General features: G+C 48.4%; 2 protein-coding genes across 4 annotated transcripts in view; both read left to right on the forward strand.

Annotated features, from left to right (window-relative positions):
• The window catches only part of LOC117581330, a 121,625-nt gene that overhangs the window by 53,186 nt on the left and 44,047 nt on the right, over positions 1–24,392 (forward strand). The gene's annotated exons all lie outside the window — the stretch shown is intronic.
• LOC117581346 lies at positions 5,856–8,027 on the forward strand. Its single transcript, XM_034268476.1, has one exon. It carries the CDS (start codon positions 5,900–5,902, stop codon positions 7,910–7,912), a length of 2,013 nt encoding a protein of 670 aa, XP_034124367.1. The 5' UTR covers positions 5,856–5,899; the 3' UTR covers positions 7,913–8,027.

A 24,392-nucleotide genomic window follows, 5' to 3' on the forward strand; every position in this document is an offset into this window, starting at 1 on the left:
CCCCCCCCCCCCCCCCCCAGGTCATCCCTTGGCTTTGCTTGGCCTTCTTTCCTTTTTCTCTTGCTGTTTAACATGGCATAGCAAATGTAGTCCATTGAAAAGTTCTCCTTGGCAAAGTTCCACTCAAAGTTTTCGTTAAAGATGTGCCACGAGTTCTTTGCTAAATTGAAAAATATTGCTTTAAGAGTGGGTTTTGTTTTAGCCGGAAATGTGCAAGGCATACGGTGGAGTGGGGAGCGGGGCAGAGCGGGAACCCGAAAACACGAAAGGCGGAAACGCAGCTAACAATAAAAGCCAAAAGGGGCATAAAACTCGAACTTCCGTTTAGAATTTCGCAACATTTCCAACCTCCTTGCTGGACCCCTTCCTGCTGCCAGCCATGTGGTCAGCATAACATAACAGACGCTGGCAGGGCGGGCTCTTCCTCTGCCACAGACCGACAAAAATTGGCCGCACACTAAATTGCACACCTGGGAATTAATGCGGCGGGCACTCGAAATGCGTTTTCCGAAGTTGAAGTGGGAAAGTGAAAGAGTGGCAGAGTGTATAGCGGATGGCGGATAGCGGATAGAGAATAGAGAATTGAGGGTGTGCAACAACAGCAACAAACTTGCAAAAGGTGTGAAGGCCAACAGCGTGAAAGAAACAGCCTGCTGCTGCTGCTGCTGCTGCAAAGTAAAAGTCAAATGCCTTTTTTACTCCGTCTGGAGAGAGCGCCGCCTGCAGGCCGTGCTCCTATTTTGTCTCAACAAAAAGTAAAAAAGAGAATTTGCACTTAAACATGGCAAACAGTGGGCTTCTAAAGATTGTGCACGGCCAAAGCTAGACATCTGCCTCTGTTTACCAAATGGAATAAGAGAGTATCAGACATGCAACACACAAAAACAAATACAGTACACAATTCAAAGACAGAGGGAGAGAGAGACAAGCACTCTCTCTCTTTTTTGCGATCCGCTTCGTCGCAACCACAAATACAACAAATATTGCAGCTCTTTTGTGTGTTGCTTGCGTTCGAGTTCGATCAAATGTGAATTGAAAGCGCTTTGCTGTTGCAGCTTTCCTGTGTTCGGTTGCGCTCGAGTTCGATCAAATGTGAATTGAAAGCAGGTTGTTGTTTGATGCGTTCCTTTGTTTTCAGTATTGATTATCCACCGTTTAATATTCCTTATTTTGGTGTGTGCGATGACTTTATTGACCAACTGTGCACACAGACAATGTGTCTTCTTATTTGGGATTTTTCTTTTGGCTTTCTTTGTGCTTGTTCCCCGCCTCTTTTCGGCGTTCTTTTCGTCTTATGTACGCAAGAGGCGACTGAAAATAAATTAAGTGGAAGTAAGTCGGCAACGAAGTGATACATAATTCTTTTTGCTTTTTTCCTTCATTTTTGTGTGTCGTTTTGGGAGTCCAGGAAAGTCTCTTTGCTTTAATCGTGGGCTGGCCTTTTGAGGATGTTAATTAGTCGCCTTTCGCTCTCCGAGATCTTCCGACTATTAGCCGTAGGCCGAAAACTCAGATATAAATCAATGCGAAACTTTAATTGAACTTCGCTGTCCTTCGTTCGGTGTCGTTGGGTGCCTTTGAAACTGTATACCCCACCAGAAGAGAGAGCGAGTGCCGAATGAGACAGGGAAATTTGCACGCAAACTAAAAGGTAACTTAATATACCGTAATTTGGCTTTAATGACCAGCCTAAGGGTGGAGGAGAGTCCACTTGGCGCCTAAATAGCCTAAATAACTTAATATCAACCTGAAACGCCGTGATTGAGAGGACTGCGCCGAGGACTGCTCTCCCCCCCCCCCCCCCCCCCCCCCCCCCGGGGTTCTTGGGATTTCCACCTTATTGCTACTTAACTAAGCCAACGATATCATTTTATTACAAACGAGGCCAGGACCGGCCAACTTGCCAAGGCTTTCAGTCGGGAATTTCACTTTCAACGGAGCTGTTCGAGCTATAACAGCATCGCGCCCGTTCCTTGGAGCTTACTCTGGTTTCTCTCTCTCTCTCTCTCTGTGCTCTCCATCCAGCCAGACTCTCAGAGGCCATTAACGTGTTTCGTTTCATTTAACTTTTACGCTCTGCTTCCCCACTGGGCGCCAGGAATCCCACTGGTCCCACGCCCAACGTCCCGTTTCTGCGTCCACGCTGTGCGCTGCTATTTAGCACCGGGAGCACACCGTTGTTTAAGAACCCCCGCCCCCCCTGCTCCACGCTCTTACTCGTATCTGTGGCACACGAAACTTTTACCTGCTGCACGCTTGACCCAACAAAGGACAGCGACAGCGACAGGGGAACGGGGAATGGGGAATGGGAGACTGCCACTGGCAGTCGCTGGGGTGCGTGGGAGTGGGTGACCTTCGCCGCTGACAGCAGCCGTCATTAACCTTTCATGCTGTGGGAGAGAGAGCTGGGAACAGGTGGCAACCAGGGGCTGGGCTTCTCCTCCACTTCTGTGGAAATCAGCAGCCATCGGAAGTTGGGACAACAAAAATGAAGCCAAAACTTTCTCAAGTGCTGCGAGACGCTGTAACGTCCCCACCCCTCCCCCTCCCCAATGGCATGGCTCTCTCTCTGCTTGTTGTTTCGCTGAACTTTTGACGGCTGTTGTGGGTTTCGTACCACACCGCTCTTAGGTGGTATTTTAGGTAATTCTGCTTTAATGCGTCTGCTGGCACTGTGACAGTGTTCAGTTGGTGCATTGACCCACTTTTCGTTCGCTCCCTCCCCCTGTCATCTCTCTCTCTCTCTTTCTGTGAGCAAACCGCAGGCCGCAGCGGCATATAATTTCTGGCAACCACAACTGTGTCTGTGTCCGGGTCCGGGTCCTGGCAGCGGGGCCGCCTTTTCCCGTGTAGTTTTTGCCATTAGCCAAAATGAAATGATAGAAAATCGAGGTCAGCTCGCAAAACGATTCATAATCTGAGCGCAACCTTGGGGCAGCTCTTTAATCTTTCAGAGCGCTTAAACGCCCCACTCCGGGGCAATGTGCATGTTTCATAATATGCAGTCAGGGCCCAAGGCCATGCACACAGCACTCAGGATCGCATTTGGATGCATTTCTTGGTGCAAAATCGATAAGATGACAATGTATTGGAGGGCTGGGAGTGGGGTTGGTTGAGAGTGTAGAAACGAGACACGAGACACGAGAAACGAGAAACGAGTAACAACTGTCGTGTCCCGCTACATACTCATAAACGTAATCATGATGAAGCAAAGACAACTACAATGTCGACTGACTGCCCTCGAGTGTTTTATCCTTGACAAATCCTTGTGCAACAATCAGTCGCAACAGCACAAAATGGAAAAAAATCCACACAGACAGAGACAGGCAAAAAGAGAGGCAGTGAAGAGAAGGAAAAGGCAGTGCCAAATGCGCAGCAGAATGTCTAAATGAGTGCCAGGACGACCAGGATCCGAGGAAAGGGAATCTCTAGCTGGTGGCACTGACAATGGCGACCACAAATCGCTTGACGGTGGTGTGGTTCGCGCGTGGGTGTGGTTTCGCTTTAAGACACAACCCCACCTTGTCCAACCCTGCAGCTCCGGTGATGGATGACAATAAACCAGACAAGCGATGACGACAATTGTTTGTTGCCAGTCTCTTTCCCCCTCTCCCCCTTTTCCTCTCTCTCTCTCTCTCTCTCTCTGTGGCTCTCTTCCCATCATTATCCCGCTTGGGCACTACTTAGCGGAGCATTTGTTAGCCCCAAACAATGGCAGTGCCGTTTGTGGCTGCTGGAGCCATAAGGCCTGACTTTTCCCACCATTAAAGTTGTGCTTTAAAATGTGCAAAATATTAAGGCCAAGTCGTTCAATTGAATTTATATTCAATATATGGGAAATATCAATGGAAATGGAAATGGAAATGCCTCCTCTGCGCTCGTCTTCCCTCTCTTTCCTATTTGTTCCCCTTCCCCTTTTCAGTTTTGTGAAATTTGTTCTTCCGCAGATTGGCATCGTGGGCCGGCATAACGGCACCTTCTGCGCATTTGATGTTCTGTGCTGCTTCCTCGTCGTCCAGCCTTCGCTCGCGTGCCGCCACCAATTTGTCGAATAATTTCCTCTGCTCGTGGGTGACGCAGGCCACCTTCACGCCGCTCATCATGCAGTTCAAGAGGCTCTCCATTGCATTCCAGTCCACCGGTTGTCTTATTTCATTGGACTGCGGCGGCGACTGCGTGCTTTTGGTGATCTGACTCTTTGGTTCCAACTGTTCCTTGGCCACCGCTGACTCACAGCCCGACGCTTGGGCATTGTTTGGCTTCTTCGCCTTGGCATCGGTCTCCTTTCCGCTGTTGCAGGAGCTCTCCTCCGAAGCTTTTGGCTCCGACTTGCCGCAGGAGCTCTCCTTCGAAGCCTGCTCCTTGGCTTTAGCACAGTGGTTCGCCGCCTTCTTTTTCTGCAACTCCTGCAAATGCTTGCGCCGCCTGTCGAGCCGCGTATTGGAAGCCTTCTTCGGGCTCTTCTCCCCAACACAGCTCCTGTCGGACTCCTGGCTGAACGTCTGCCGAGGCTGCTGGAAGTGCGTTTTGGGTTCCAGCTTAAAGTGCTTCCATCTGGACAGCTGCAGCTGGGGCAGTAGCAGGCGCAGGCGCAGGCGCCCGACTCGGCCACCAATCATTGCAAATTTTGGACAATTTTTAGGAATAATTTTGGTGAAAAGTGAAGCCCAAAATGTGGAAACGTTAAAGGCAGCGGCTACTACGTAAGATTCCACCTCTGAGATTTGCATAGACAATCAAATGAACACTTTTCCTGGCTGCTTGGTGGCATGTGGCATGTGGCATGTGGCCCATTAAAACATAACCGTGTCAAGCACCAGTCCGACTGCCGCTTAAAAATTAACAGCCACACTGCCGGAACAAGTTGCACGCAAATTAATGACAACATGAAGGAATTTACATATAAAATGTAACAACTCCTCCATCTGGATGGGGGGTGGCCAGGTGCGCACACACACACACACACATTCGTAGGGAGGGAGGGAGCAACTCTGTCTGTGTGTGGCAGAGAGTCTGCTGTGTGCTGTGTGCTGTCTGCTGTCTGCTGTTGTCTGCTTGGCGGCGCATGAAGTGAAAATTAATTTCTAAATGCGGGAAATTAACAAATTACAAACAACGGAATGACGATGGGCGGGTGGCTGGGTGGCAGGTGGCAGACATGCCATAATTTACCACACACACACACACACAGTCACACACACATTCATGGCTACTCGTGGCACTCAAAAGGCACTCGGGGGCACATTCATGATGAGCCAAAGTTCGTACAGCAACTTCCTCAAGGGGGTTGGGCGGTGGCTTCAAGGTGTTGAAGCACAGGTGAGAGACGACGCATTGTCTTGTGCCACTGCCACTTGCCACTTGCCTCCTGCCTCCTGCCACTTGCCTGGGAGCAGTTGACAGGTTTGCTAATTTCCAACCGCGCGCCTCGACTTCCCACCCACCGAAAAGTGAAGTTGGCGTGTGGCAGTGCCTGTCAGCATCCTGCTGGGTGATAAGAGCACTTGCACCTCACTCCCCTGGCAGTGCCACACACACACACACACACACTCGCTCGCTGTCTACCCCTTCACACCTTTGGCCTGCCACAGAAGCGCTGCGGTCGCGCTTTTAACATTTAATTAAGTTGTTGCTCCATTTTATGTTCGACAAAATGCTAGCAATGCCACCCACCCCTGCCACATGCCACATGCCACATGCCACATGCCTCACCTGCGTGTCTCTGTGTGCCTTCGTTTGTTGTCATTCCTGGGGTTTCACTTTGCGTTGCAAAGATTTGAAACAACAGCAAAAAAAGATGCTGACAATTATTTGTCAAATTTCCAACTTTCGAAATTCGTTAACAAACAAATTCTAGAAATATTTCGAGCTTCAGTTACAACCACCAAAAGGGAGAAGGATGAGAAGAATGAACGGCCTGCTGCGGAACAGCCCGTGGCCGGGTTTTCTGCTCAAGCAGCAGCACCAGACGAGCGGCGGCAAGAAGCCCGGGGAGGATGTTTGTCAGCTCCGCAAGGAGCTGGACCTGGCCGCGGAGAGGCGCAAAGAGGCCAGGGCCACGGAGGCGGCCGAAAAGGAGGCCGCGCTGCTGGAGACTCGTGTGCACAAGTGCGTCGAGGAGAAGGAGAAGCTGCTGCAGAAGAGCATCGAGAGCGGCGCCAATAAGGAGCAGAAGGAAACGCTGCGATCATTGATGGGCTGCCTGATGACGGGCATACGGAAGAGGTGCGCTGAGAGTGTGATGGGCGCCTTCTGCAAGGCCAAGGCGCAGGCGGGCGAGAATAAAATCAGGAAAATGCTCAAGAAATGCGCCGAAAAGTGTTCGCAGGGGGCAAAGCGCCCGTCAGCGAATGGCATCGATAAGATGAGCATGGGGATGGCTGAAAATAAGGACAAGAGTCAGCCAAAGCGCAACCGATATGCCGAGAAGCTGGAGCAGTGCATGGCCAGTGAGTGGCGGGAGGTGTGCGCCGCCCGCCAGAACCTCAGCCCGGAGGAGCAGGCGGAGATGTTGCGAATGCAGGAATGTTTATGCAATCAAGTCAAGGAGAACTGCCGCGAGATGGTCATCAAGGAGATGTGCCTCGATGCTGGCGGAGAGCATCCCAGGAAGCGGAGAGCCTCCCGCAAGGCGCAAAAGAAAAGCCAGAAACCCGAAACCCAAATCGCAGCCAAAGCAAAGTCTTCGCCGCCGAGTCCTGAGGTGGAAAAGTGCGTGGACGCCAAGCTGCAGAGTGTTCAGAGCTTCATTAAGTCCTTGAGCGAGAATGAGGGCACCGGTGTCCAGGATATCTCCGAATGTGCCCGGATCATGCTGAGGAAAAAGTGCGAGGCGGAGATACAGCAAAGGAAAGCGCAACAGGAGGCGGCGCAGAAGTGCACCGAGGCCACAGTCAGGAATCAGGAATTGCTGAACAGTTTCCGCGAATGTTTGTACAAAAAAGTCGGCGGACCGCACGAAATCCAACCGGGCCGCAAGGTGACCATTGCGGGCGCCGGTGCCGTGGGCATGGGCTGTGCGATGGCCCTGCTCTGCCAGGGCGTCACCAATCACCTGGCCCTCTACGACGTGAAGGAGGATTGGATGGCGGCAGAGCGCCTGGATCTGCTGCACGGATCGCAGTTTGTCAATAATCCGCGCATCGAGCAGTGCACGGGCGTGGCGGCCACCAAGGACTCGCGTGTGGTGGTGGTTACGGCTGGGGCTCGGCCCACGGGCAATGAAACGCGCCTGGATGTCGCCCAGAAGTCGGCGGACATTGTCAAGTCGCTGATGCCTCGGCTGCTGGAGCAGAGTCCCAGGGCCACCTTCGTGATTGTCTCCAATCCCTCCGATGTGATGGCCTGGCTGGCCCGCAAGGTGACGAATCTGCCGCCAGAGCGCTGCTTCAGCACCGGCTGCCACCTGGACACGGCTCGCTTTCGGCTGTTCATCGGCCAGCTGCTGGGGATCGCACCGCGCTCCGTCCATGGCTTTGTGATCGGGGAGCATGGCGGCAGCTCGGTGCCGCTTTGGTCCACGGTGAGCGTCGGCGGTGTGCGCCTGCAGAAGATCCTGCCCGTCATTGGCACGCCAAAGGATCCCATGCACTGGTCGGCAGTGCACAAGGATGTGGTGGAGGCGGCCTTCAAGGTGAGCGCCGTCAAGGGATACACCAACTGGGCCATCGGCCTCACCATTGCCGATGTCGTTTCGGCCATGTTCGAGGACAGCAATCGGGTGCTCTCGCTGGCCACCAATGTCCAGGGCATCTGCGGTGTCCAGGAGGAGGTCTTCATGTCCATTCCCTGCGTGGTTTGCGCCCACGGCATTGCGGCCATCGTACGGCCCCATATCAGCGACTGGGAGAAGGATCAGCTGCAGAAATCGGCAAAGATCCTGCTGCAGGCGCAGTGTGGCATCAAAATGTGATCCACGATCCAGTCAGCCCTGAGATCTCTGTACAATTTATTTTCATTTCCATTTTCCATTTTCCCTTTTAGTTTTTCAGTTTTTAGCATTAAAATTTTCCGTCTCCCCACTGAAATCGCTGTCCAATGTTGAAGCCGGTATGTGCCGCAATCGCCTTTGCTTGCAGCTCCAGCGATTCCTCGGACGGTTTAGAAGTTTCCCCAGTGTCTGCAAGGATCCTGCGCCCCCTGCCCCCTGGCATCGTGTGGAAATGTCGGAGCTGCGATCAAGTATGCCGTCGATCAGCGAAAGGGAACTGGAGCCGCCCATGGCCTGCGACATCCTCAACAGCGAACTCAACAAGGCGGACAGGCGGCAGTGGCCGTCGTTCGATGCTGAGACCAGTTGCCGATTCCGCTGCTTTCCCAAGCTGCCGCAGACCAACTGCCGCAGCCTGCAAGAGCGCAACGAGGGACTCTGCCTCGAGATGAGGGCCATGGAGGGCCGTAACAGCGCTCTCTGGTTGAAGGAGCCTGTGCAGCAGGAGCAAGTGCTGGGGCAGCTGGAAAGGCTTCCCAAGTACAGTTGCAAGGATTTCGTTAGCGTTTCCGAGGCATCCATGAAGCCAGAGCTGACACCAAAAACCGAAACGGCAGCTCCTTTCTGCCTTCACACATCAGCTCCATCCATCCCAGAGGCGATGAGGAAACGTGAGGAGAAGCTGCTCGAAAGTATCAAGCGGAAGACCACCAGCCACTGGAGCCAGCAGAAGGAGCGATTGCCCAGCAGGCAGTTCGAGGAGGATTTCGACAATCTGCGGCGGTGGCAGAAGCGCCAAAGCACCTCGCGGCTGAAGGCGAAGGCGAAGGAAACCGAAGAAGACTGCTCACCGACTTCAAGGGAAAGTAAGGCAAATCGGAGACATCAGAAGCAAAGGAAGACGCTGAAGTCCAAGGATATCCCAGAGGAGCAGGCCACACAGGAGCTAGGAGAGCTCCAGGAGAGCTTGAATCACCTCCAGCTGAAGATGATCCTGGAAATGCGGAACAAATCCAACAGCAAACAGAACAAACTGGAGAAAGATGATAATCGACTGACTGACAGCGACTCTGACGGCTGTGATGCTTATCGCTGCGCGACGTTTAAGGATGCAGAAAGAAAGAAGAAAGATGCGGCAATCCAAAGGATGCTTTTACTCTCCGATCTGAAGCAAAAGCGCGGCGAAATCGTAGCCAAACAGCAGCTGTTGCGGGACAAATCTAGGGCATTGAGGGAGAAGTCAAGGCAGACGCAGGCTGAGGACAAGCAGCAGCCGAGGGAAGTGAAACGAATGGTGAGGCACCGTCGGCCAAGCGCGTCGCAGTGCACCAGGAGCAGCCACAGTCTCATGGTGACGCCCGCCATCTCAAAGTGGAGGAAAGCGGAGGTGCCGCGTGGGCTGGAGGACGCGTTCGGTGATGCTTTCCCAGAACGTTTGGACGATGGCTCCAAACTTCTGGGAAAGACTCACCCGACGCAGCCCCAACAACCACAACAGCCATGGAATCCTGTGCAGATCGGATCCACCATCATATTGCGCAAGTGCCTGTCCAACCTGAAGGAATATGGCATCAACGCAGACGCTCTGGTGGTCTACTGGCTGCGGCAAGCTGCATTTCCCCCTGATCGTGGCACTAAGAAGGGGAGCTTCATCATTGACGAGACAAGCACGAGCACGAGCATGAGCTCGATGACCCTGTGGCCCAGCAGCACCAAAGACGAGAAGACTCCCAGCGACGTTGGGTCGCAGTAATGGGTTCCACCTTCCGCCTTCAAATTTCTACTTGTGTGATGCGATAGCAAAACTAAATCCATTCTGTTTTTATATGAATCTTTTGAGTGGTTTCTATTCTCTGCACACGAATCAAAAGAATGAAGCAAACGATGCAAAATTGTTTTTGCAATTAGCATTTGCGTCTGATCTCTGCGAAACCGAAACAAAAGCATTACGGTTCTTTCTACGCTCAATGTGGGAGTGTGACAGAGAGCGACTCTTGGGGGTGGGAAGCGACATGTTCGACTACGGTTCTTTCTACGCTCACGCATAAATCTTTTTCTCCATCAGTATGGCAACATGTGGGAGTGTGACAGAGAGCAACTCTTGGGTTCGATTACGGTTCTTTCTACTCTCAAGCAGAAATCGTTTTCTCCATCAGCATGGCAAAAGGTGGGAGAGGGCAAAACAGAGAGGTGGACTGGGAAGCGACATGTTCGTTCACGTTCTGCTGAAGGAATGAAAGAAAAAAGCAAAATCAAAGAACTGAGTATGGAACTACCGTTGAGATTATGGCACAAATTGGCAATAAATACTTTGTCTTAAAGGGAATTCAGCGAAGAGATAAACCTTTGCAAACATTAGCACTGGTTCTTGTAAGGATAACTGAGCCTAAGCAAACAAAAAGGACATGCATGCCTCAAGTTGATTGCCGCACTGTATTATTGATGAAATAATGAAATTGCCACCAAACACACAGCATGGACATTTCTGAGTATAAACTTGCATACTCGTACATAAAGATTCATAGACATTCAGCCAGTTCGATGGGGCAGCCACTCAATGTCTGTCAGGGACTTGGCTATGAATTTTGTGCCTCGATAACGAGAAAGGGAGAGAGAGAGAGAGAGAGAGAGAGAGAGTACAGACAGCAGCAAACAAGCTTGAGGAGGTGCTGGGCTGGCCTTGTGTTTGATCAGGGCGGTATTTGGTTTTCATTTCGTATTGATTCCGAGTTAGCCTTTGCATTGCTTCCCCCATGCCCCCGTCCCCCTTCCCCCGTCCCCCGTTCTTCACACATATTGGCAGAGCACACATTTGCAGATGCCTCATGTTTCCTGCTGTCGTGCAGTCCTGCCCTGTCCTGCCCGGGGCCGGCCATCATCAACAGCCATCCGTTTAAATTATTAACGTATGAGTAATTTTTATGACATATAAACAAAAGTCCTGTGTTGGTGCCACGGCTCACTGGTTCCTGCAGCTCCTTCTGCCGCTGCCGCTGCCGCTGCTGCTGCTGTCGTTTTAGCTTCTGCTCTGTGTCGTGTGTCGTGTGTCGTCTCTGGTTGCTGTCTCGTTTTTTCGGGTCTCCTATTTCCACAGACAACCACAGACAAGACAGCAAGCAGGCAGGGAGAGTGTGTCCCACGTGGCATGGGGGGCATGTGCATTCGGGGAGTGCTTTTTGTGTGTGCGACAAATGAGTTTTGTGTGTGCAATTAAGTCCTGGCCAGGAGCTCCATTCCACTCCACTCCACTCCACTCCACCTCGATATTTGTCAGCTGAATACGAACCGCAAATAGATTAAAACTTTAAAAATATTCTTTAATCCCACAAATCATTCAAGTAAACAACATTTTCTCTCTTTCCAGGTAAGCATCTCCTTCAACTCAATCACCTAACATTGGCGGACTCCCGGCCCCACCCACTATCACAGACTTTTGATCCGCAACCGCAGAACTTTTTCAGAGGCCACTGGACCGGCCGAATGCCTTTAATTTGAAAACTTTGCCGTGGCGGGGGGTCATATCCAAAAGCATGAAATGTACATGCATACATATAGATCAAGCCAAACGTCCACTCTTCGGGGGGGGGGGTGGGTGTGGGGACGTGGGGCACAAACAATTCGAACAGTGCATTCCACGCAACGCAACGGTCAAGCATGCCGGAGCCGAAAATCAAAGCCAAAGCATACTTCCGGCAACCGCTAAGCTATCCGCCGGCCGAGAGAGAGAGAGAGAGAGAGAGAGAGCGAGAGAGAGCCGCCAGCTTGTCTGTGTGGCTGCCCCGACTGCCCCCCTTCCGGGCCGCATAGTTTAAACAAACTTTCCTTCGTTGGCAAAGCATTAAAAAGCGGTGTAGGGGGCAGTGGCTGGGGGGCTGCCGCCCCACTATTACATTAGAACAGAAAAATAATTGCGAAAACTTCTCTGAGAACTTGTTCAACTTTTTGCTGCGTTCATTCGATGCTTTTTCCCCCTTTATGTTCGTGCCACTTGCTGTTCCTTTTTCGGGTTGCACGCATTTTTTGAATAGCTTTTGGCCACGCCTCAAAACCCGCTGACGACGCTCATTATACGTACAACTAATAATCATTAATGTGCCGCATTCTGTGATTATTTCAGGCAGAGACTGGCTGCCTGGCTGCCGTCTTGGGCCACACAAATTGCAAAAATTAAAATACTTTTCAAAACTAATTAAAATCGTGTTGCATACTTTCGAGGAGCCCCGCCAAAGGCTGCCTTCGCCATTTTCCTTTCGAGTCTCGTTCAGATTCTTAAGCCCTTTTCTTACCCGGAAAAGGCCAATCCGCGGACTTCAGCCATCGATTATTGCCTGTCTTGGGCGGAAAACTTTTGCCATTTTTTCACTTGTCCTTCCCTTGGGGCTCCCGTGGCTAATGCTGCGGTCAAAAGGAACTTAAAGTGTCTGAAAATTCGCAACAGCCAAAAGAAACACAATTTAAAGGCTGTTTTCCCTCTTCGTCTGAGCCTAACACCTAAAAATCTGAATCCTGTCACGCCTCACTGGCTCTAAAGTTAAAGATGTCCCTGCTGCGGCTGCCAAGCGGTGAGGGGCAGGGCAGGGCAGGGCAGGCAGGTGCTGGCTGACTGGCTGAATGGCTGACTGGCAGGCAGCAAACATCAAAAGCGTTAAGCAACTTAAAAGCCCAGCCAAGTGCATGAAATGCGTCCCCATTCGGTGGGGCGGCGCTCCGCCATTCAACACGCGACGACGATGGCGACGACTTCTCCCAGCCAAAGCAAATCAAAGGGAAATAATGGCGCACAGAGGCTGCTGCTGGTGGCTGGGGCCTGCTGCTGGGACCCTGCTCTGGGGGCAAATGGCGCGCACGAAGTGCTCACATGCACCTGCCAGAATGCATTCACGGGGCACAAAGAGAGACAGAGAGCTCCGGGATGCTATTGCTGGAGCGGCTGAATGCTGATGCCGATGTCGGCAATTAATTAGGATTATGTGTGTCGTCTGAGCGGAGGCTAAAAGCATGCAACACATGTGCGGCCGTCCTTGCCCCCTCCTTCCGTCCATCCATTCTCCATGTTCTCCGTTCTAATGGCCCCACAAAGGCAGTGGCTGCGGCACTACCACTGCCAGTTGCCGCAGCAGCTTGACTTCCACTGCGTGACATCCACAGAGGCCTAAATAGTTTGATTAAGCGAATTTATGGCAGCGCACTTAATGCCAGCCGCAGCCCGAATGCTCCACTGCTCCTAAGCTTCAATGAGTAGAGCTTCAACTCAATCAACCATCAAAAACCGCAGCATGCATATTTTTGAATTGATGACGAAGCTCTGGGAGAGAGCTGCTCATTAAAATCTAACGCTAAAGTGGAGAATATTTCTGCACCTTTTGGCAGTTTCCATTTGCGAGTATCCTTTGGCCGTGTTCGTGTCCAGTCCTAACGGCTTTTTAAGCACATATTTACACACAATTTGGCATCAGCTTTTATCGCACAATTTCCCCCTCAAGAAATGGTTCACTTTTCTTTCGAACTTTACGCTTCATTATCTCAAAGAGAGAGAGAGAGAGAGAGAGAGAGAGAGAGAGAACTGCAAGTGGCAGGGCAGGGACACCACCAGGTCACATGTCCTGCGGCTGAATGCACTCATTTCTAGACTTCAAGTCTAAGAGCCGAACTCTGTTTGTGGTTGGCAGTGGGCTCCTGCCTGCTGATAAGCCTCTCCCTATCTCTCGCCTGTCGCTCACTTGTCCCTCTGTCTCTCTTTGTGCGCCTCGAGGTGTGTTGCAGGTTGCAGGTTGCAGGTTGCAGCCAGCTCTGCTCTTGTTATCGCAAAACTTTGAGACTGTTTGCAGGTCTCTGCCTGTGACAGTCGTGGCCGTGGCCTGCAGCCATTTTATGAACATTTTATGTAGGACTTTGGTCAGTTTTCGATGGTGCATGAAGATGTTGCAGCTGCCACTCAGGTCGCTCAGGACTATGCAAACAGCGCAGCATTTCGTGACATTTGTCTGGCAGCAGGACGAATGAAATATCCTCTCCATCTGCTGCTGCTGCTCCCTGCTGCTCCCTGCTGCTCCCTGCTGCTGGCACATCAAAGTGAAAGTCACGCGTTTTTCGTCTATTTACCACTTTGTCTGGCATTTGGCTGAAACTACAGAAAGCCAGCAGCAGAAAGCCAGTCTCGCTGTCTCCTTAGTGTCTGGATGCCCCATCCCCTCGTGGACTGTTGTTGTCTGCCTCATTATATTTTTTTCCGCACTTCCTTTGCTCGTGTATTTGTATGTAAACAAGCCCCAGACGAAATTGGCAAATCATTGGGATAGACGCGTACAAAAGGCCAGACATCCCGCCTCGCCCCGACAGTTGTCCTAACGAAGCGAAAGTCCTGGCTGGCTCCTTTGGCTTTGTGCAATTATGATGGCCGGGAGTCTGTCATACTCTTTCTAGAGTTTTGAATACTTGCCAGAGAGAACCATCGATTCGTGTCCTTCGCCTGCAACTTATTGGGGAATTTATTGGGGTTTTGGGCAACCTTTTTGGCGGAGTTTTGGTTACCTGCCGTGGCAGGTCTCTCGGGGATCATACTTTTAGCATAAAGTGCACATAAAATTTTGCTACAGCTCTGGGACAACGCCTTGGGTAAACACACACACACACACACACACAGACACACTCGATCGCAGGCGAGGACTCTCGCGTGTAAAAGCCCTTGCCGGAATTTCTGTTTCTGCTGCTGCTTGTTTATTTACGCACATGCGAGGCGAAAACTTATTTTATATTCATAGAAAAATCGCAAAACACATGTGCTTGCTCGGCGAAGGTCCTTGCCAGGATACACACACACACACACGCACACGCACACAGATACACTCGGATTGGGGAGTAAATCAGCAGCTAAGTAAGTAAAATGCTTCATAAATTGCTTCAAGTGGCACAGCTGTGCGGGGCAAGATGGCAGCTTTCGCAGGCTCAGTGTGCCGGGATCGAGGACCCAGCTAGGATACATGTGTCTTCCTCCCCCTCTTCCTCCCCCTCTCGCCTTTGCATGCTTCAGCTGGCTTCCGGTTTAAAGTCTAGCCTCATGCATAAATCTAAATCAAAGCGCAAAATGAAGAAATACAAATGAGAATCAAAATCATCATCATCTTTAGCATCATCATGCTGAGTAGCAGTCCTTACGCACATCCTTGGCCACATGTGGCTCCACACATACTCCTTCCTCAACCTACAGCTACTACTGTGTCTGTCTGTGTGTTCTGTATCTGTGGCAATATCCAGGCAAGCGTTAAATTTACGCACCAGCCTTGCAACATTTTTGTGCTTTTGCTTCCAGAAATATTTCCACAAAAGTCCACACAATCTTTTTGCTAGTTCCCTGGTCTTTCCAGTGCCCTCCCTCAGAGACAAAACAATTCGCAAAATTGTGACAGATTTTGCTACAGAATATTTTACGTATTTGTTTATTCACGGGTGCATAAATACAACATTTTTGGCAGGCATTTAATAAGCGGAACGTGTTGATCATTTTGCTAAGAACTCCCTTGTTCGGGCTTAATTGCTTGTAAAACATTTAATGGAAAATTAATAACTTGAGAAATGTGTGTGCTGTGCGTGTGTGTGTGTGGCAGAGCTGCAGAGGAAGTGCGAGCAATTTGAGCCCGAAAACTCCTCATTCAGTGGGTGAAAATGTATCTGGGGAAATGTGAAATGTTCAGCATTGAAAATCAATTTTTTGTTGTTGCCTGCTTGATTTTGGTCCGTTGTCAATTTACCAATTAGTTTAAATACAAATAGATAATAGAATAAGAGGCATGCCCAACGCACTCACTCACACACACACGCAGATTGCATTTATCATCATCCTTCACTCGAGTTGGTGCCACCTCGAGGCATTGCATCATCCAACACGTTGGCACTCTCTCTTCCCCTCTCTCTCTTTCTTATTACATAATTGCGCCTAACTAAAATTGAATTTCCTGCCAGCCAACGACGATCCCAGGCAACAATAAGATAATTATTATGCAGACCATTGGGGTGGGTGGAGTGCTGGGGACAGTCTTTGACTCACTCGGACACTCTGTGTCTGTGGCCTCTTAATGGAAATTTAATTGCCGATATAATTGAGTTCGTGGCTGAGCACAGAACATCAGAATTATATCGAATGATTAACCCTGCTCTGCTCGCATGCAAGAACCCAAATCAACTCCAGTTGCAGCACCTGCTTTTTGTGTGTGTGTGGCCAACAAGCCAAGCCCCCAGAGCACACAAACAAAGAGGCTTAGAGCAGGTTTTGTTCGATGTTCGAGTTCGATGAGATGTCTCCGGGATCGGGTTGGGTTCGTGTTCGAGTTCTGTAACAGATCGGCGAATTTGTTGTCTCGACTTTCAGTATTTAAATTGCATTGAAATTGAAATGCGTTCACGATTATATGTGGATGCTGTAAATGGAGAACTATGCCAAAGGCAAAAGAACTTTCCTGGCGCCCAGGCATTCGGCCAAGAATGTTTTTGTGCACATGATTTATTATATTATTTTTGAAAAGCAAAAGGGACACACCACCTAATGTGCAGAATGACCCAGTGACAAATTGTGTGGCCATCTTTAGGAACAGGGGAGAGTCTCGCGCGTTAACCGGACACTTGTCGAGGGAAATTTATGTGAAGTCTCAGTCTGATTTATGAGCCTGTGGCACTGTATAAATTATTGCTCAAATTTGTTGTAGCTTCCCATGCTCCGATTCCTAATGAACCCCACAAAAGAGGACAGATAATTGTTTATATTTTCGAAGGGATTTCCGAGAAGTATCTCGTTAAAAATCAATTTCCAGACCAAAATCAAGAATTCATCTGCCCATTTCTTATATATAATTCTTTTTTTAACTTTTACGTTCAACTTTTGATTGTAATTTTAATGCAAATACGTTTTGACGTCATTATTGAGGGGCTTTGGCGGCCATTTAATCATGCTTTTCCACCGAAGAGGAGTGGCAGTCGTGGAAATATGCAGATGAGTTCCGAGTCCCTTCGTCCTTCGTCCTGTTTGGCTTTGCCGCAGTAATTTCTTTTGGGTCTTGTGAGCGGGCGGGAATGCAAATGCCAAACAAAAGTAGTTTAGAATTTTGCGGCTCGTTCGAGGGATGTTTTCGCATCCCCCAGCCTCTCCTGCTTCTGTGGCTGCAGGAGCTTCAAAGCTTCAACGCCAGAAGGATCTATCTCCAGAGTCGTGTATCTATGGGACTCTCTGTGTCGGCACGACATTAAAATTCAATATGTTAATGAGCGGCATGGCATGCTGTCCCAGCCCCAGCTCTGTGAGCGCTCGCTGCCGGCCAGGTGCGCCCGGCCAGAGGACAGTCGCAAGGTCAGGCGGTTCGAGAGAGGTTCGAGAGAGGTTCGAGAGAGGTTCGTTCGTTAAGCTCACGGGATATTCAAATTTGTTGCCGGAATTCTTGGAGAAAGTGTGTGGGGAGCGCAGTTAACTGCCATTTCTTTCCCTCTTTATGCTTAAATTTATACATTTTGCATTATGTATGCTAGATCCATGCATTTGATTGTATTCCGATTCACGTTTTTGCTTTGCCTCTTCGCTTTGATAATTATTGTAAATCAATTCGCGATGGCTAATTGTGATTCATGGCCACAGTTCAGTGGAGTCTAACGCGCTTAATTAACAAGCGACATAAATTACAACGTGACCCCGAGCACTGGCAAAAACTATTATTATTTTATAATAAAGTAATCCGTTTCTTTGTCCTTTGTCCTTTGACGACACAAAAAATAGTTATGGAAATGAATCGAATGGCAGAGAGCAAAAACCAAATAGAATATTACAATAAATGACAGTCGCTGCAATCAAAATGCAAATGTTCGCATCGGAAATTTATGTAATCTGAAGTTTGCAGATGAAAAAGAACACAGTTTTTGGCAGCTGTGTCCCGATACTAACACCACTGATGCTCGGGAATCTACCAAATCTACCCAATCCACATGCAGCTTTTTCAAATAGTTCATTCAAATAGTTCGAAATACCTGAGTGCTGTAAGTGTTGTAGTGGCGACATCTTTCACTAATAAAAGGAATCAAAGTGTAGCTCGAGGCGGAAAACTGTCATGAACTGCACTGCCAATCGCTTTCGATAAAACGTAAAAGCAAATAGTTGAGCAGCACAAAGAAAGAGCGAGAAAACCAGAAACATTTGTCAATAAAAAGATCTAAATAAAAACAAGCTAAAGCAAATGAAAATGGAAATAGAAACAGAAACAGAAAATCGAAATCAAATCGAATGGAATCGAATGGAGTCGAGGGGCAGGAGCAGTGGCATGCGGAAATGGCCTTTTGCGGAAATCCGTTTAATTTGCAAAATGCCAACAATGCAATGGCAATAAATGTGACAAAAGCACAAAGCGAGAGAAAGAGAGAGAGAGGGAGAGAGTCAAAGTGACTAAAAAACGAATGGCAGCGGTGGCATGCCCCACTTTAAAGCGTTGCCTGAGCCTGCTGTTTGGGTTATATTAAAATAAACGCGTAAATCATCAGTGGAAACCCTTTTTTTTCTGCTTAGGCGGTTCGTAATGACAACAGGCAGTGGCCAATAAAACAATCAACGGGCGGAAACAGTCGGCAAATTATTATTTTTATTTGTATTTATAGAAGGAAAATCTGCAATCCATTTCTTGGCACTCGGCATTTGCTTTAAATGAAACTCATTCGCCAATCGATTGGGGACTGTGTCCAGCAGAAGTCATTGAACGGCCCAGGCTCCCTTACCCCTTACCCCCTTGCTCTGCTACTCCATAAATAAAGGGAAAAAAAAGCGTGGCAGTGCATCTGGTTTTTGCAGGCTGTTGAACAATTTTAATGGCGCCTGCAACATCAGCAGGAGCAGCAGGAGCAGAATGTGGCAACCACAACAACGGACCAGACCATAGAGAAGAGTCGGACGTGGGTTTGGGCACGCAGACCGTTGGCCGCCCGCCCCTGAGTGTTGCATCTTGTTTAATTTTTATGCACACACCCCACACACCGGGCAGACTTGCATAATATTTCATCCGAATACCCATTGCTCGCGGTGGCCAGGGGTATACTGGAACTACGTGCCACCGAGTGTAACCAATGGCCATTTCCATCTGCATTTGGTGGAGCCCAGGACTCTACTTTGCATACAACTCATAAATCTATTACAATAACAAACATTTGAATGTGTTCCTCGGACAATTAACGACTGGGCATCCCCATGGTCGTGTCATCCATTGTTGCGTTTCTACTTTTTTTTTTTTTTTGTCAGGGGCGAAATTTCCATGTTGTGTCTGTGCCGCCGCCGTGTTGTTATTTCTGTGATTGTGCTGTCGCTGCTGTGCTTTTTATTGTTATATAAATAAGCTATAAATTTCACTATGAAAGCAGCCACACACACACACACACACAGACATGAATGCAAATACATATATATATATATATGTAGAAAATGCAATATTTATACATTGAAGATTCAACAACAAGAGCTTGGGGGATGGACAAAGACTGACAAAGACAGACATTTGATTATTCGTTTGCGTATTGAATGCCGGCAAATTGAATGAAAATCGTCAGACAGATTTGAATGGGGAACACGTGGAAAGTGGATTGAAAAGTCTGCTGTAACTCCCGTTCCCTTTCCAGCAACATTTCGACCATAAATCAAGTCCGGATAACCCAAAAGTGACATCCCTGCAGCGCTGAACAGAACGAAAATCTGGTTACGTTTCCCTCGAAAGGCCCGGCCCAATATGTCACATTAAATGCGAATGCGGATGCGGATTGTGCAACTCAATTTGATGCTTAATGGAAAAGGTCCTTCGGCTCGGGGTAACTAATCCCAGAGGTGCAGCGTAAAGAAGCGCCCACCCTGAACTCACCTTTTGGGTGCCCGTGTGCATTGCGCAAGCAACACGTGGCACAGCCCACGCCCACTGACGCTAATAAAGTTAATTTTCCACAGTGCCACACGACAACTTTTCAATGTCATGGTGCCGGTGACTGGAAGGATGAGTCCTTGTGTTGGCATTGACATTTTTCTAATTACATGCACAAACCCATTGAACAAGCAGCTAAATAAAGGGGTAGCTGCCACGTGCCACATGCCCCCCCAACTATGCAACACTGTGCGGTGTCTGTGTAAACTGTGCATCAATCAACATTATTTACATTGCAAATAAATATTGCCCCGAATGCAAATTAAGTTTCTTTTCTCCTCTCATTTACATACGCAGCTATTTTTTCATTGTACGTTTTTTTGTCCGTTTTTTGATTTGGTTTCAGTTTGAATTTGAATACGAGCATGGCTGAAGCAATATTATCTGATTTGGTACCTATTATTATTGCTCATTCGCTGGAATGACTACTGTAAAGCCTGTCTTTAAGACAAGAGAAAGCCTTTGAGCATCACATAGTGTATGATCCCTTCTGTCTGAAGAATCCTCCATCCAATCCATGTTCGAACGAATTAATGTTCGTACATTTTGTTCAGACGGTAGATCTGATCGAACATGATATTCGTCATCTAAATTGTTGGACCATAATGTTCGCTTGGACAAGAGCGAACCAACGCCACGCACTGGTTTGGTTTGTCATATGCAAATGCATAAATTGGTTTGTGTTTTTTCCATTCTAGCACACTGCATATGTGTGCTTATGTGTGTTTTTTCCATTCCATGTTTACATATCCCTTGTACCCACTCTCCGTCTCTATCTGACCGCATTTGTATTGCATAAATGCGGTTAATTAATTAATATTCGTATGACTAATGAGCTGCAATTAAACGCAATAAAAAAGCGGGCAAATTCGAAAGAAAAACCCATTGAAAATGTATACAAAATAAAGATAATTTAGAGACAATCAAGAAGAGTGAAGAGCGTAAGGCAAACAATGTTAATTTAATTTCAATTATATCGCAAGAGTTAGTCAAAGGACAAATGGCAATAAATCCTGTGGAATAAAAAGCAGCCAATGCATTCGCTGGCTGGATGTCCAAGCGATTTCCCCTTCAAGTCAATTCCAACAACCCGGCAACGGCAGCTGGCTTAATCAACCCTATGGATGCAAATTCACTTTCCTGTTGTGGCAGGCTGGGTGCCTCCACCATTTCCTTTGCCGCCGATCTGCGATCTGCGTAAGACCTTTCAAGCCTCTGGCCGGTCGAGCCAAACTTTGCATTTGGCAATCAAAAAATTGATTAGAGCAGAAATGGCTATCGCTGGCGGCTCACGCGGATGCTGGGGAGGATTTCCTCCAACAACACACACAGCATGAGGGGCATATTCGGGAGCCTGGGAGCTGGCCACTGAAACTGGACACTTGTGCAGCCAATCGGCAAAATGGTAGCCCAGCACAATCCTCCCAATCTTCCCAGCACCAGGCCCACTTTTGGGCAAGCCCCAAAAAAATTGCTGCCAAAATAAACTCTACCAAAACCAGAACCAGAACCAGAACCGAACCCGAACCCCAATCCAAATCCAAACCAACGAAAGGCAAAAGGGCGAAACTATGCAACTCAATTGCAGGCTAGTGGCAAGTGGCAAGTTCCGTGCCACAGGATTGAAACTATTTTTTGGGGTTTATTTTCCCCAGAGATCCCAGACGGAGGAGCCACGCCTGTGGAGGGACTGGAACATCATCAATATGAAACAGGGGACATGCATAATCGGGCGGATGGAATGGCTATGGCTGTGGCTACCCCTCCACCTCCAACTCCAGCTCCGCCCCTTGCCCTCCCCCCTCGACAGTTGCTGCATTTATGCGTTGCCTTTGTAGGAAATCCCGTCCAGACAGGAATTTTCCAATGCCAGCAGTACCCGGGGAATGGGTCTACTGCCAGTTCCCAAAATTCCCCCAAAATGCAGTTCAGTGCCTGGCAATTCTCGTTGCTGTTTTCGACTAGTTTCGTTGGCTGCTGCAGATACATAATACAACAAAAATTTGCATCCGTCTGACAAGGCAATCCATTGAAGATGAAACAAAAACAAAGAGCACACTAAATTAGGGCACAAACAATGATGGAGGGACAGCCAATGCCGAAGTTATGGGGTTATTCCCCTAATTCTAATTCTAGAAATGCTCAGAAAGGTTTAAAGCTTACATAGTTATTATATATGGAAGATGCTTTCAATCGGTAAAGCCTTAGAGCAAATAAAAACCAAATCCCTCATGGGACGAATGAAATGAAGTGCAAGGGTGCGCCATGACTTTTCAATTACTAACTAAAAACTCTTGGCAAAAGATGAATGATGGATGATGGGCATTCAAATCATGCAAGTTTCTTTGCTGGAACTACAAATAAATACTATGCTAAATACGAGGGGAAGACATTCTATAACAGACGCAGATGACTGAGTGCATCGTCCAAGTATTTGCATGAATGCGATTGTGGGCAGGCTTTGGCTCGGAAATGAATACCTCTCAATGTCATTGAGAACTGTGTTCAAAATGGAATTTTCCCTTAATTAAACCCACTCCACTCCACTCCACCCACTCGCAGGCATGGGCGTGTTGAGTTTCATGTGGGATTTTCTAGCCTCCCAGATGCCGTCAAAGATTTGTGAGATTCTCGACAAAAGTTGGCTTCAAGTTGTGGCAAACATTGTGTGTGTGTGTGTGTGGCAGAAAGAACAGGCAACTCGACAGTCAGTTGAGAATAAGTTGTCATCTCTGCTCTGGCTGGAGGGAGAAGTGAATTTCAGTTAATTATAGATACATTTGTGTCTGCACAACCTCCACAATTAGGCGTGGCTGCGGGGTACGAACTGGTGTGGGCGTCGCCTGGTGGATGTTTCGACGAATGGAAAACGAATACCATGGAGGAGGGCAAACTTCATCCAGATAATGCTGACAAAGTGCAGCTTTGGCACAAAATTGTTGCAGAAATTTATTATTGGCTTAAGGGAGCATCAATGGACAGCGCAGTAAAGGGGAAAGAAAGAGCCAAAGAAAAAGCAAAAATGAAACTGAAACTGAAAAGTGTGAGTGCACTTTGGCGCTGAAAACCGTGAGTTATGCCCCCAGGCGCTGCACCTCCCATCTACTACGTGTCCTGTGGCAAGTCCCTTCGGTTTCTCGGTTCTCGCTAGAGCATAAAACGGAGCCACCAAAAAGATACTTTACGACATTAAGCCGCAGAGTTAAAGCTGCGCCACGCCAGAGCTCCACAAAATACGAGTAAACTACCAAATGCAAACTGATGGCAAAGTTAATCTACTAGAAGAATGCGATATGGAATCTCGGACGCATCCGCTGCCAAGAGCCAAGAATCGATTTATGAGTGTGCCAGGTTTCAGCTGTAAGTTCCCAAAAAAACAAACACAAATGAACCAACATTTAATTATTTTAATTAAAAGAGCAATTTGTAAGTTGCTGGGCGACATGTGAGACCGATTTCCGGGTAAGAAGACAGCCTCAGCAATTGCCAACAATTAGCAGAAGCAAAAAATGTTAATAAAAGTGCGGTCATTGTTGTTGCACCACATTGTTTGTGGCGCCGCACTGTGCTAAGTTGCGGTTTGGCCAGTGACTTGTCCAATTATTGTAACAACGGGAGAGGACCGAACAGAATAGGGTAGAGTGGAGCGGCGGAGTGGGGAAAGGGAAACGGCATTCAAAATGGTATGCCGCAGGACACACTCGCACAGGCAGGTTGTCGTTGTCGTTGTCGCTGTCGTTGTCGTTGTCGGTGTCCTTGCAGCCAAGAGCCAACAAAACGGAAGCGTCAACTACAAACTTTTTTCATATCCTTTGACAATTATGCGACCAGCGGAGGACACACACACACACATCTATGGAACTGCACTTTTGACCAGGATGCATGGGAGGACAGTTGCCATTCTGACTGCCAAAAGGCAACTGGGAGGGCCACAACTTTTGTCAAATTGGCTTTTTTATATGTGTAACACACGCACACACGCACACACGCACTCTGACTCTTTTAACGCCAACTTTTGTGCAACTCTCTCTAGCTCTCGCTCTCTGTTGCTGCAACAGCTTGTGGCCGAACATTGTCAGCGTTAGTTTTAATGGGGAAGCGAAATGAATATTGCACAAACTATGAAAAATAAATGAAAAAGTGGCGATATAAAGTAGAATATGTAAATTAATGTACTCGTACTCATCGAATAACCTTTGCTAAAAGCATCCTTTTGTCTCTTTTGCCACAAATTTCCCATAAGTAAGCAGACTCTAATCATGGAAACCCGCTGAAAACCTGCGAATTGTTGGGTTTTAATTGATTGGTTGCCAGCCCTAAAGAGCCCGACTGTCGGAATGAGCTTGAATCACTTTTCAAAATGCATTTAATTCCATTCCATTTTGTCGTTTTTCACTTTTGGAGGCGCACAGACTCGGCCTGTCCGCTCCCAGACCTTTGACAAATCAAATGGAGAAAAAGTTATAAAACTTCATTTGTAAAAGTGCTGCGTCATGTCGGAAGACAGACAGAGAGAGAGGGAGGGAGGGAGACAG

The sequence above is a fragment of the Drosophila guanche genome, unplaced genomic scaffold (assembly GCF_900245975.1).
Source record: "Drosophila guanche unplaced genomic scaffold, DGUA_6, whole genome shotgun sequence".
Classification (NCBI taxonomy): domain Eukaryota; kingdom Metazoa; phylum Arthropoda; class Insecta; order Diptera; family Drosophilidae; genus Drosophila; species Drosophila guanche.

Excerpts from the sequence above, each read along its gene's own strand:
- LOC117581346 (XM_034268476.1), top strand. The coding sequence starts at position 5,900 with ATGAGAAGAATGAACGGCCTGCTGCGGAACAGCCCGTGGCCGGGTTTT.